The sequence below is a fragment of the Anopheles arabiensis genome, chromosome 3 (genome assembly GCF_016920715.1).
Source record: "Anopheles arabiensis isolate DONGOLA chromosome 3, AaraD3, whole genome shotgun sequence".
NCBI classification, from domain to species: domain Eukaryota; kingdom Metazoa; phylum Arthropoda; class Insecta; order Diptera; family Culicidae; genus Anopheles; species Anopheles arabiensis.
This window is the reverse complement of record NC_053518.1, coordinates 40732737-40745884: the sequence shown is the minus strand read 5'-3', so window position 1 is coordinate 40745884 and position 13148 is coordinate 40732737. Positions and strand designations below refer to the sequence as shown.

Sequence of the window (13148 nt, the reverse complement as noted above, 5' to 3'; positions counted from 1 at the left end):
CCCAAGACGCCATTGAATGCGAGCGATAAAACATCTGCCATAAAGCAATGTGCGAATAAAAGCTCATAATGCTAGCTGAAGTCCGACATTTTGATCCTTTTCTCCCCAAACAATGCGACATAACGCAGCGAAAGGATCCCATTGAGCTGATATTTCGTGGGTTAAAGTTCAGCCAATAGGTGCGCCTTATGACTTGCAGCGATCCGTATCGATTCGTCGAAGAGCCGTCTTAACCGTGAAAGCATATACACTCCTAGGACTCTTTCCTTTCTTTTCATAGTTCCATTCAAAAATATCCGAAGACCAACAACTGTATCAATCCACACGGAATACAGGCGAACGCCAAAATGGACGACCATTCAGCGCAGCGATCGCACTTTAAAGTGATTGTATCAGAGGAAAGCAAAAAGAGCGCAAAAAACATGCAATACGGGATAATTACTTCTTCAGCTCATCACTATCATCATCATTGTTGGGCGCTCTGTTTTGCACTGAGTAGGCAGCTTTATGTCCCATTGATAAATCTCTTAATATTGCTGCAATGGCACTGCTGCACCCGGTTTAGCGGAAATGCAAGATCATCATGCGCCCTTCATAAGAATTCCCTCGGGGGAAAACTCTCGCCTAGGATCCGACGGCCGCCTGGCCCTTTTAATCATTGCTCGGCGTTTCGGTCGGAAAAAGGACCAACTGGAGGATTACAACAAGAAGACTGAAGGAGGATGATAGCTTCTTTGTTTATTTTCAGCACACACCTTACAGCGAGCCGGGACTTTGATCTTTGCCGTTCGGAGGGCCCTTGGATGCACAAGGACACGTAATAATGGCACGCGGGTGAAATTCACTACAGTTCCGAAGTCACGCCGTACCCGACCGGTGCAGATCATTCACCGGCAAAAACCCTGGGATGCAATTGTGTTTTTGCTGCGAGCCTAATCTGATCATCGAATTATGCGGCTGAGTGGTTTTGAAGCATTTAAGGGCTATTAGGAGGGCGAGTGGTTGTATGTTGTTCTTTCTTTGCTCATCAAAAGTTAACAGAACGCTGATGCGAGATAGCCGCCCAGGAACGATTATGTGGCTCAGTTTAAGCTTTACTGTCTTTCTTTGTGATTTGACCGATTTGAGAATAACCAAAAAAAAAAAGATGATACAAAATCAGATTATGTAGCTGGACGTTTAGAAAAAAAGCTAACACAACTAACAAGCTTATGTTGGACTTGTTGGTGAAAGCTAGGACCTATTACTTTCTTCCAAATTACATTAAAATACATCTGTTTTGTTTATCAATGTAACTGATTCCTGCCTCACTATCGTGCATAGAGAGAGAAGTAAATCATATCAATCGCTTTGTTAATTCCTTTCCCTTTATTTAAAACCCTCTCCCTATTACTCGGAAATTTGAATCCCTGCAGACCGTATTGGCTTTCACGTGACAGCCTAAAACGCAACCAAGGTGTTGCATTAGCACAGCCCCATATGGTGTCACCCAAAACACCCAGACGCATAGGATCACGCGGAAAACCTCGATAATGTTTGCATTTCAATTAGAGCGCAACACCATACTCAACACCCGTTTGGTTTGAATTCAACTAGTTGCTGCCGCCTTTCTAACGGGTGACCGCGAGTGAAAAACGTGCCCACCAACGGTCACAGCAATCGTACAAGCAATCGCTATCGGTACCGTGGCTCAGACGGAAGGAGTTTAGAATTCGGTTGTGTTCCAGCTGGAACTATCATTTGCCGTTGGCGTAACCGTGAAACCCAGGACTAGCCTATGTATGGGTGTAACAGGGAGGCGTACAATTGAATTAGTGAAACAGTTGGAGTTAACTTTTAAGGCTTCCCGGGGGACGACGTAACATCCCAGGGATCGCTTTCCCGGTGACCATTGACGGTGGCCAATGGTTAGTAGATGGTTAGAATTCGCGGCAAGCAGTCGAGCCGAGCAGGAGCAACCGCAGGCCACCAGTGTCGTTGTCAAGTCGTCGAGAAGAAGCAAACCTCATTGTTTCGCTGTGTCTCATAATAGCTGCAGAATTGGTTGGAACATTAAAAGCGAAAGTGTTTTTTACAATTGGTAGTTTCTATTGCAATGTGAGAAAACAAGACGATACTGTAAAATAAACGAGAGTTTGGTGAAGTGTTATCAACGAGGATTTATTATATTCACCGGTAAACCAATGTTTATTAATTCAATTCTGCTGTATAGTGATCCGTGTATACTGTTAGTTGAAAAACTTGGTTATAAGTGAATAAATGCTCAAAATGCTCAATCATGTTAAGTGAATTAGGCGACTTTACTGGCGCCGGAAGTGTTTCAAGTGCTTGCCTAACAGGATTAGTGCAACAATGCGACCTCCAAGTGAAAGCCCACACAGGCTGTGCAAGGTTTCTTGTGCTGGTTTCTAAACTGCTGATTTACGTAACTGTGGATTGCCTTCATTCCGCATGCGAGTTGTTTCCGCATTGAAATTTTAACTACATTTCGTACCAGCAAATAACCAGTTGCCTGAAGTTCATCCATGGCAGAGTTTAAAAAAAGCGCTTTCTCTTTCTTTATAAAGTTAATTAAAGTGTAATGTGCTCATCTAGTCGAGTATTTCTAGTTAATTTAGCACCCCGATGAGCGTTCAATTATTTACAACCAGCAGCGAGTAAAATGAGGTTGAGTTATTTTTTGCAGCAGTTAGTTTGTTGAAGGATTCTTCAAAGCGCTCCCATTAAGACCTTGACACATTCCTGCGTTAACTATTACGACCTCCATCATCAGTGCGTCGAACGGTTAGCGTCGATCGGAATGTAAAACCACAAACGTAGTGGTACGGCGGCTAATACAGCTCGGCTGGGGAAGCAAAGGGGCGTAGGGGTAAATAACTCACTCAAACCGCTGCAAAGGCAATGAAAATGAGCGGAATTCCTGCTCCTCAATGAATCTTGATTGAAGATCTTCGTGGTTTTTGTCACCCAAGTTTTATCGTCGTAGATCGATCGATCGATCAAGATGATCTTCAGAAGAAGAGTAGGAATGTGTTTGTGTGAGAATGGAAAAGATGTGAAATAATGTTTATGTAAAAAGTAGGCCATGTGTTTTTAAGTCATTCTAAGCACGTTGATGGGAGTGATTTTATTATGATTTAACATCCTTTATTTTTGTTTTGAAAAGTTCCACAACACCTCATGGACAAATAGATCCAAATAATAGCTAAAGCAAAGTTCTACCGTCTAAACCATAGCCGGCAACGTTCATGGCTAACCTTAAGATCGAAACGCTTCCCGATCCGGGCAACCGGTACAAGCTCGGCGAGCTAATCGGCAGCGGTGTGTGTGCAAAGGTGTACCGGGCTACTGATACGCAGGCCGGCAACAAGAATGTTGCGATAAAGGTGCAAAAGTTTGAAGGCGAAACGAAAACCGCTATCCAGGAGGAGTTTCGCATTTTGCGCGACCACTCCAAGCATGCAAACCTGATCGACTTCTACGGCATCTATCGGAAGAAGTGTCCGGCCGGGGAGTGCGACGAGATTTGGTTCGTGCTGGAGGTGAGTGAACGATACATTTAGGTCGTAACATCACATTCATGAGTGAGAAACTCCTCGTTACAGTACTGCGACTACGGTCCGGCAGTGGATGTCGTCCGAAAACTGTTTGTTAACAATCGGCGCGCCAGTGAGCTGCAGCTTGCGTACATTCTGCGTGAAGTCTCGCGAGCGCTGGTATATCTGCACGAACACCATATCGTTCATCGTGATGTGCGTGGTAGCAACATACTGCTCACGAAGGACGGCGAGGTGAAGCTGTGCGACTATGGACTGGCACGCGATACGAAGTCCACGCTGGGAAAGCGAGGCACCTGCATCGGATCACCCTGCTGGATGGCTCCGGAAGTTGTCACTAGCTCCAAGAGTGGTAAGAATTCGCTAGTATATGACTGTATATAAGATACAAAGCCAATGGAAAGACATCTCCCATCTCCACAGACAAAGATGTCTACGATAATCGGTCGGACGTGTGGGCTTTGGGCATTACGGCGATTGAGCTGGGCGATGGTAAGCCACCGTTCGCGGACATGCACGCCACCCGTGCCATGTTCCAGATCGTGCGCAATCCTCCGCCAACGCTTTATCGGCAATCGAACTGGTCGCAGGAGTATAACGATTTTATTGCTGAATGTCTCGAGAAGAATCCAGACCACCGGCCGTTCATAATGGAAGTTATCGAGCATCCTTTTCTGACCCAAGTGCCTGAGAACGACTACCATGTAGGTGTGCTCTACGCGTGGGGAACTCTGCCCTTTTGAATAACGCGCTCTCCTATTCTACTTCCAGCTGAGTCAAGAGCTGAAAATGTTGGCCGAATCGGTGCAGAGCACACAGCTGCCGAAAAAGGAGGAAGTGGCGGTCGTTCGTGGCATGCTAAAGTCAGCCGAAGCACGCCCTGAGAAGCTGCACGTCGAAGATCTGGCAGCACTGGAGCAGCTGTCCGAGGAAACGATACTGGAAGAGATCACGCAGCGATACAAAAACGGTAACACATACACGTTCGTCGGCGATGTGTTGATCTCACTCAATCCTAACGAAACTATTCCGGAGTATGTGCGTGGTGTAAGTAAAGGATTAAGAAACGATCTAAAATTCAATGGTACCTTGAATAACATTTGATCTTTTTTTCTCACTTAGTTCCATTCAAAGTACATGTTCAAATCGCGCTCGGATAATGCACCACACGTCTTTGCAATCGCGGACAGCGCGTACCAGGACATGCTGCACCACGAGGAACCGCAGCACATTATACTGGCCGGTGAAAGTTACTCGGGAAAAACGACCAACCTGAAACTGCTTATGAAACATCTCGGAGTGCTCGGTGAGGGCAATCCCGGAGTGTACGAGCGTATCGTAAACGGATACAAAGCTCTCAGCGCTCTTACCAATGCCGGAACACCGTTGAATCCGAACTCCACCCGAAGTATCGTACAGGCGCAGCTTACATTCGGTTCGACTGGTAAACTGTCCGGTGCTATCTTTTGGGTGTATCTGCTGGAAAAGCTTCGCATCTCGTCAACTAATATGTAGGTCAAAGTTATAGCAACAATTCAAAAGATCGTCTATTGAATCTTGCATTTCGAATTGCAGGAACCAATCGAATTTCCACATCTTCTACTACTTCTACGACACGATGGATGCCGAGGAACGGTTGCTGGACTTTTCGCTCGAGGGAGGCCGTAACTATCGCTATCTGCGCATATCCGACGGCATGAGCTCGGACAAGCTTAAGTACTGCCGAGATGATATTGCCGGCAATGTGCGGGCCTTCAAAGAGTTTGAGGAGCAATTGTTAGCGCTCGAGATATCGCAGGACATTCTGGAAACCATCTACCGGACGCTGGCCGCAATTCTGCTGCTGGGCGAAGTGCGATTCAAGGAAACGGATGGCATGACCGAGCTGGAGAGCTTTGAGGTGATCAGCAAGATCGCCACTCTGCTGCAGCTGGACGAGAAAAAGTTCCAGTGGGCTTTGCTGAACTATTGCGTGATAGTGCGCGGATCGGCTGAACGCCGACGCCACACGGCCGATGAGGCACGCGATGCTCGGGATGTTTTGGCAGCGACCATCTACTCTCGGCTGGTCGATTGGATTACGAACACCATCAATCAGAAGCTTGCCTTTGGTAGAGCTATTTAGTGAGTAATTCGATGTTTCGATGTTTGACAGAGGAAGAAGAGAGAATATTAACCTATTTTTATTTGCAGTGGAGATAAACATTCCGTTACCGTTACGGATCATTTTGGATTTGAGTGCTTCCACCGGAACCACATCGATCAGTTGGTTGTGAATGCGCTCAACGAACAGATGCAGTACTTGTACAACCAGCGCATCTTTGTGTTTGAAATGATCGAAATGGTAACTATTGATAGTGATAGGTACTATGAACATGATCCTCAACGGGTTTGATTTCCTCTCACACACAGGAAGAGGAACAAGTTCCTGTAACTCCCCTTCACTACTACGACAACAAGCTGGCGGTTGACCACATCCTCACCAAACCGAAGGGAGTGTTTAGCTTCATCGATGACGCTAGCCGAGGACGCCACGGCCAGAACTACATCATCGATTCAATCCACACGAACAAAAGCCCGTTCATCAAGCGTGCCAGCGGTCACGAGTTTACCGTGGCGCACTACACCGGACGCATTACGTACGATGCGCGCGATATGCCCGACAAGAACCGGGACTTTATTCCGCCCGAAATGGTGGAAACGTTACGCGCATCTGGTGAGCCCATCATCAAGATCATGTTCTCCAATCAATTGTCACGCACCGGCAATCTTACCATGGCGGCCGAGGACGCGCTAGGCATGCTGGTGGACAAACCGACCAAGAAGAAGCGCTGGGGAGCGGCACTGGTCGCGGAGAAAAACAAGGCCAAAAAGATGAACACCCTCTCGAAGGGTATGTACTCGCAGGTGCACAAGATGCGCACGATTGCAGGGGTTTTCCGGGCGACTAGCCTGGAACTGTTCAAAACACTCTCGATCGGCCCGAACAGTGGTGGTACGCACTTTGTTCGCTGCATACGCTCGGATCTCGAGTACAGGCCGAAGGGATTTGCACCGGAAATGGTGCGGCAGCAATTGCGTGCCATGGCCGTACTGGATACGGCTCGGGGCCGACAGAAGGGCTTCTCCCATCGGATTCCGTTCCAGGAGTTTTTGCGACGGTACCAATTTCTGGCATTTGATTTCGACGAAAATGTGGAGATGACGCGCGACAATTGTCGACTGCTACTGCTGCGCTTGAAGCTCGAGGGTTGGGTGATCGGGAAGACGAAGGTGTTTCTGAAGTACTACAACGTGGAGTATCTACAGCGGCTGTATGAGACGCAAGTAAAGAAGATTGTTAAAATTCAAGCGATGATGCGTGCCTTCCTGGCGAAGCGTACCGTTGCGACCAAGCTAAAACAGGTCCATCGTGAATCGAGTGAGTTTTGCTAGGAATAAACTCTCTTTGTGGTGTTTGTGGAATTCATAATAACGTTATTTGTATTGCTTCAGTTCGGAAGCGACAAATGGTCAATCAGGATAGTCAGGATGAAGCGGCACTTAAAATTCAGTCAGCCTATCGTGGCCATATGGCACGCAAGAAGTATCGACCGCTGATTAACGACCGCACGGGCAAGCTGGATGCAGAGACGGCCGAGTTCATGAAGCCGTTTGTCTATCGCTGGAGAAAAAAGTCCATGTATCAGGTGCTTCTGCAGTATCGTGCAGCACGATATCAGGATCTGGTGAACCTATCGCAACAGGTTCGTTTACAAACATTTAGTTTTAAACCAAGTTTTACGTTATTCAAATGTTATTTATTTTGTATAATTGAATTCCCATTTTTTTAATTTTTAAAAGAAAACACAATGAATATTCCTACTCTCCTATCTTTTTTGATAATCATTTCACGTTTATCACTTATACCCCAAAAATCATTCAATTACACAAAATTTTTAATTATTTCTGATCAAAAGCCTCATGGAAAAATAACACAATATAAATGACACGCACTGTAAGCGTTACCGGAACCCCTGTAATGCGCATTGCATAGCGTCAGGCGTAAAGAATCAAAGTAACGTACTGTAACGCATTACTTCAATTTTTCCTTCCCAGGTTCACATTTACAACCAGCGGCTCGTTGCCGGATTCGCCACCAGCAGCAACTGCATTATGCTGGACAAGATCGATCCGAACCAGCGCAATCCGGCTCTGCTCGGCCCGCAGCGTCCGGCTGTGTGGAAGTTGCGATTCCGATTCGACGATATTCCCTTCTTCGACACGACGTATATGTGTGACCCCTCGTCCGCCTCCTACGTCTACACCGGCAACGATTCGGACACGGAAGACTGGGACGCCCCGCTGCGACGCAGGAAAAACCTGTCCTCGGAGATTACCAAATCCGCCCAAAAGGGTTACCGAATGGATGGGCCCGGTGACGTTGGGCAGCATTCACTCGCCAACGAACCGTTCCATCGGGATCCGAGCTTACCGATCAAACGGTAGGACGTGTTTGCAATGTGAAGAAGGCTTCGTGTGTGAATAATGTTTGTGTTCTTGTTTTATACTTGCAGCCTTTCGCCACACCATGTAGTGGAGCCGTACGCTGTGAACCGTCCCCGGTCACCGATTCAATCGGCCACTCCAATGTCCTCGGTCTATTCACCCATCCCGTATGCCCGGCAAAGTGTGGACGACATTCGCAACAAGTTCAGTGCCACCAGCTTCGACGAGACGGGCTCTGTCGGTACAGGCAAGACGGCCATTTACAAAAAACGGCAGGCACCACGGGTCCCAATGGCGGAGCCGGAAGTACCGATTGCGGCCGAGTTCCCGCAGAAAGGCGTTAAAAAGCGGCCTGCCCCACAGCCGCAGGTGCGACCGATCACACCGACCAAAATCAATCCGATCAAGGAAATGGAGCTGATTGGCAAGAAAAACACCGACGAGGTAGGAAGATCTTAAAAGTATGCTAGCTGAAGCACTAACACTGATTAACTTTGTTTTAGAATGACAACTCGGACGATGAGCCCCCGTTCAACTTCCAGGGTATGTTGCGCAAGACTAACTACAACCGTGCCTCGATGAAGCGCAACTCGGAAGGGCTTTCGATGACCACAACAAGCATCGATTATGATGACGCAAACAACAACAACAACACCAACGGCAACAGCTACTATCCCACTGCCAATGCGGACGCCAAGCGCAGAGACGCCGCCAATGTGGTGTACCAGAGTAAACCGACCGAACGGCCGAAATCCTGCCAGGGCGCGGAGAATGGCAACCGTAGCAACAGTGCCTCGCCCAGCCAGCGGAAGCTTTCCCTCTCGCAGGACACGATTATGATGAACGAGCAGAAGGCGGGACCGTCGCGTAGCCGCTCCACCACACCGCAGGACATGAACCAGAACAGCCTGACCGGGGGCTTCATCAGCGAGGAGATTGTACCGGGCATCATCGTGGAAGGATATGTGGAAGAGTTCTAAGTGTTGCTGATTGCTGATTGTTATGCTAGTGCATAAGTGCACGCCAGTTTGTTGGCCCCGCTAAGCTCACACACACACACACACACACCTTTTCTCCAATAAAGTCTATCCCCTTGCAAATGCTCGTGACCAAGTGGATCGCATTAGTTTCAGCTTTACATTCGCGTATTTTATTGCATTGTAGAACTTTAACGTAAAAATTACCTCGCTGAGCTCTCATGGAATGAGGGCACACCGTTTTAGGAATTTGTTTGTTGCGTTTCCGTCCTTTTGATTCACTTTCCTTAAGACTATTAACGATCTACATCATAAGAGAAAAATAGGGTGATTCCCGTGTCCTTATGGGAAGCCGTGTATTGATTAACCGGGCGCGAGAGCCTGGCATTCTTACGCATTAGTAGGAGTAGTAACAGTGTGTTCAACCGTGGAGTCTGTGTATCCGTTTCCCTAGCCACAGTGTTGTGTGTAAAACGTGGATCATCCGTGGTGCGCTGGTGCAAATGAGTGTATGTGTGTTAATACACCGAGAAGTTTAGAGTTGTTGGTTGCCTTTTTAGTTAGTTGTTGCACTGGAGGTATCAGCCCTGTCCAGCTTACTGCGTGCTGAATGTCAGCGGGAAATCATTGCGCTGGTCCTTCATGCCCGACTTTTGCAGATAAATCTCCCGGTTCGCTTCCTGGATCGCTTCCCACAGCTTCGCCTCGGACATGATCTGTCGGAGCAGATCCTCGACCGCCGGTTCCGTGTTGAGATCGAGCAGACTGCTGATCGATTCTTCGTTCGGGTCAAAATCACTGCCCATACGGTCCTTCCGCCCTGGGTCCATGGTTTGCAGGTGTCGCTGTAGCATGGCGGCGGCGGCAGCGGCGGCTGCGGCCGTCGGTGGACTCGAGGCAGACGATCGCTTCTTACCGCAACCGGTAAAGGCGTTGCAGAACGGTCTCTTCTGTGGTTCCGTGTTGTACTGTTTGTAGGCTCGAGGTTGCTACAAGGAAGATTAGAAAGGTTTTCGCATTAACATCAGTATATATGTTTTATGAAATCATCGTTTGTACTTACTCTATCTACCACACCGCATTCCAGCATCTGAAGTACGCAGAACAGCGATACAACTGCCAGCAGTAGCTTGGCCGCAGTTCTGTGAGTCATCCTGTGCACTGCTGAAGCCTTTTGACAATCTGCAATTATACCATTGTCAAGTGTAATCAGTCTCATTTCAAGGATAACATCATCCCCCTTTTAACTTTTCCGAATGCTTCCAGCTTTAATTATTCGAAACTGCCTTGATTAAAAGCTCCTTAACCTTGACCGAGTGTTGAATGGCTTCCGTACCGAGCTGCTCGACAGATGCAATGTGAGTGGGACGATTTGATAAGACCAACGCGTCTTTTAAAGATAAATCCTTTTCCTATTGTGGTGTTACGAAATCCCGAAGCTTCCCCCATACTTCCACATCTACCTTCTACCCATGTATATGGCTTCAGACGTTTGTCCGAAACCATGGGAAAGAGGAAAAGGGCATCTGTCTTGGACACGCTCCTGTCTGGGCAGGGGGCAAAACGGGACACAGCGAAAACTGGAACAAGCCGTTTTCATGCTGCGTTATGGGTAAAGTGCGAAAAACTGTGCACTCGCTTCCCGCTGCGCATTTTCAATTGCATTAACGTGTAGGGAAAGCTGTGCCGACTCCTGTCCCGAAGGGTTGCGATTTTTGTGTTAGAGTAACACGTCGTTACCAGGGTTTTCGGGGGTAATGTTTTCTACATCAATTACAAACCCTGGATGGTTTTTGGGACATAACGAAAAAAGCTATGAAAATTGATAAAAATGACCGTTGAAACGTTATCAGTTGAAGCAAACGCAGGAGGAAACAAGCACACGAAAAAGAGTTCACAGAATCACATTTCATAGCCACGATTTAATATCCTGCTGCAAGACAATCGCCCCATCCCAGTCCCGACCAGATATTGTCTTAAGCAGACGCGTACTAGGAATGGTTCATTTTGGTTCAGCTTTTAGCTCCCGCTCCCGTTGCAAAACCCCTCCAAAACCATGTGCCCCGAAAGCACGTTTTCTTCCATCACTTTACTTACACGGCAAAATTCACTCACGCGCTTAGACTTGCGGTTTCAATTTGTCAGGTTCAGCAAAACGATACAGTACGTTCGACGCACCAGGCACACTGCTCACCAAACGTATGGGTTACCTCGTGCGATCACCAACAAAAAGCACGCCAGCACATGTGAGTTTCCACGGAATGGGTATGTGTATGTGTTTTGTTGCTTTTTTCAAATTCACAATCTCACGGGATTTGTCGAAATCGCTCACTATCTAAAGGGAAATCCTCTTACGGAAACAAGCTAAGTAGCTGCGTGCTTGAGCCTTCCCGGTTCTTTGCTGACTGAAAATGCTTGCCACCGGCCATGTGCTTTTATATAGTTTGCGCGACCGAGTGCGACAACGAGCACGCCCGAAAGGACCGCCCGGAGTGCGCCTTTCTTGTAAATACTCTCCGCATCGCACAGCATCATCCACTCTCGCCACTTTTCCGACCCGTTTTCCCTCTGTACTGTACTGTATCGTTATATAAATGCACATGATTTTTGCATAAAATGCTCGTTTAGCGGATTCAAGGAACGGGCGTACCGAATCGAGGAAGAGGGTTGGCATGTTTCTTTAGGGTTCTGGAAAAACGTGCGCAGGTTGGTCTAACGGGTCGTTGGAGTTTTTGATACGCGCGTACCAGGACTGACCACTTGCGACGCCTGGCCGACAGCTTTACCGACGTGGTGGGAGGGATTTTATTACAACGATCATTGCTACGATTTTGACGCCCGCTAGGACACCTGTTGACAGGCGATTAATGAACAAACCGCAAGAATCGTTTTTAAAAGTGATGCTTGCTCCGTACCGCGTATCGCCCACGGTACGGTCCCTCCTTCAGTACGCTGATCAGCATTCTCCTTCCTCTTCCGGTGGGAAACTTCTCGTGGAAAGTTACACTTAAACTGGCCTCGAAGTGACATTTCTTGTACCAAAACAGCAAGCAGCAAAGTAGAGGCAGGAAAAAAATTGGAAGGATATAGGAAGGAATCCATCAATACCATTCGCTGAAGTGGTGATCGGGGCCTGTCCGACATGCTTTTGACGCGTGATATTTAGAAAAAACTACGAAGGAAAGAGGGAAGTGTGGGGAAGCGCCAGTTATGCGGCCACCTGGTAGGTGGCATTCACCTACTGAACTTTTATGCGCCCAACCCGTTCTGCCCTCCCTAATTCCCATTCAAGTAATGGTGCGGATCGCGGCAGGATAAACAATTGCGTTATGCAATTGCATCCACAAAACGTACACACACACACACTCGCGCGTGCAGACAGCAATGCAATGCATGCGAGTGCAGTACAAAGGGTGTGTTTAATTATTGGATTGATTTGCCTCTGTGTTGCAATGTGCTATACGCGCAAATAGTTGTGTGCACATGTGACAGGACTCGGGGCTGCGTTTCGGGCTTGTGGTTGGCAATGTGAGCGGCGACATCGATTCACTGCTGCCGGAGTGATATAATTCCGGATGTGTCTGTTTATGTTGCTTTTTTGCATGATGCTGCCCCGTATGGTTCACCAGTCAGGAACACAGTTTTTGTTTTTTTACTACTTGCTCTCTAATTGTGGTGTTGGGAGACACACTGTTTACAAATCGTAAATTTCTCAAATCAAGAACACCTTGTTGTGTAATATTTAGAGATAATATGAAGGTAGAGATTTATGATCTATTCTCAAATTTTCCCCCTTTTATGGCTGTATGCTTCGTTTGTTTTATCGTTCGTTCGTTGTTCATGTTAAAATTGTTCAAATCTTTTTCATGTTCAAATTGAACTAAATAAAATCATATTGCTTTGTATATGTAAAGGTCACTCAAAAGTTAATTTTACCACAAATTGTAACACTACATATATTAAGCACTTTAATATTCTAATTTGCTATGATCCTGCTCTGATTTGACTTTGATTTCAAATATGAATTTGATAGTAAAAATATAAATAAGATAAAAATAGAATTTGTTATGTTGGCGAAGCAGTTTGTTTGATTCATTTGTAACGTTTATAACTTATACTAACATAT

General features: G+C 47.0%; 2 protein-coding genes across 4 annotated transcripts; one reads left to right on the top strand and one right to left on the bottom strand.

The window, feature by feature from the left end:
• The first annotated feature begins 1905 nt into the window (after positions 1-1905).
• LOC120902076 (neither inactivation nor afterpotential protein C) lies at positions 1906-9183 on the top strand. 2 transcript variants are annotated; one of them, XM_040310561.1, is made up of 13 exons: positions 1906-2175; positions 3167-3542; positions 3606-3909; positions 3981-4261; positions 4329-4604; positions 4680-5068; positions 5133-5681; positions 5751-5901; positions 5970-6978; positions 7053-7303; positions 7656-8041; positions 8114-8489; positions 8549-9183. In XM_040310561.1, exons 2-13 carry the CDS (start codon positions 3249-3251, stop codon positions 9023-9025), a joined length of 4743 nt encoding a protein of 1580 aa, XP_040166495.1. In that variant the 5' UTR covers positions 1906-2175; positions 3167-3248; the 3' UTR covers positions 9026-9183. The 2 variants fall into 2 exon arrangements, with proteins under 2 accessions (XP_040166495.1, XP_040166496.1); XM_040310562.1 differs by having other exon boundaries at positions 1906-2043; positions 8549-9025.
• On the bottom strand, positions 9173-11449 carry LOC120902077 (cardioactive peptide). Of its 2 annotated transcripts, none has more exons than XM_040310565.1 (3): positions 11120-11449; positions 10086-10204; positions 9173-10011 (listed from the first exon to the last, which is right to left on the bottom strand). In XM_040310565.1, the coding sequence occupies exons 2-3, from the start codon at positions 10173-10175 to the stop codon at positions 9619-9621; spliced, it is 483 nt and encodes a 160-aa protein (XP_040166499.1). In that variant the 5' UTR covers positions 10176-10204; positions 11120-11449; the 3' UTR covers positions 9173-9618. The 2 variants fall into 2 exon arrangements, with proteins under 2 accessions (XP_040166499.1, XP_040166497.1); XM_040310563.1 differs by lacking the exon at positions 11120-11449 and adding an exon at positions 10330-11078.
• Between the last annotated feature and the right edge of the window lie 1699 nt (positions 11450-13148).

Excerpts from the sequence above, each read along its gene's own strand:
- LOC120902076 (XM_040310561.1), top strand. The coding sequence starts at position 3,249 with ATGGCTAACCTTAAGATCGAAACGCTTCCCGATCCGGGCAACCGGTAC. Across the intron at positions 5,682-5,750 it reads GCCTTTGGTAGAGCTATTTA|TGGAGATAAACATTCCGTTA; the intron begins GTGAGTAATTCG and ends TTTTATTTGCAG. Across the intron at positions 8,490-8,548 it reads GCAAGAAAAACACCGACGAG|AATGACAACTCGGACGATGA; the intron begins GTAGGAAGATCT and ends ACTTTGTTTTAG.
- LOC120902077 (XM_040310563.1), bottom strand. The coding sequence starts at position 10,528 with ATGGTTTCGGACAAACGTCTGAAGCCATATACATGGGTAGAAGGTAGA. Across the intron at positions 10,205-10,329 it reads CCATTCAACACTCGGTCAAG|ATTGTCAAAAGGCTTCAGCA; the intron begins GTTAAGGAGCTT and ends GTATAATTGCAG. Across the intron at positions 10,012-10,085 it reads AATGCGGTGTGGTAGATAGA|CAACCTCGAGCCTACAAACA; the intron begins GTAAGTACAAAC and ends TCTTCCTTGTAG.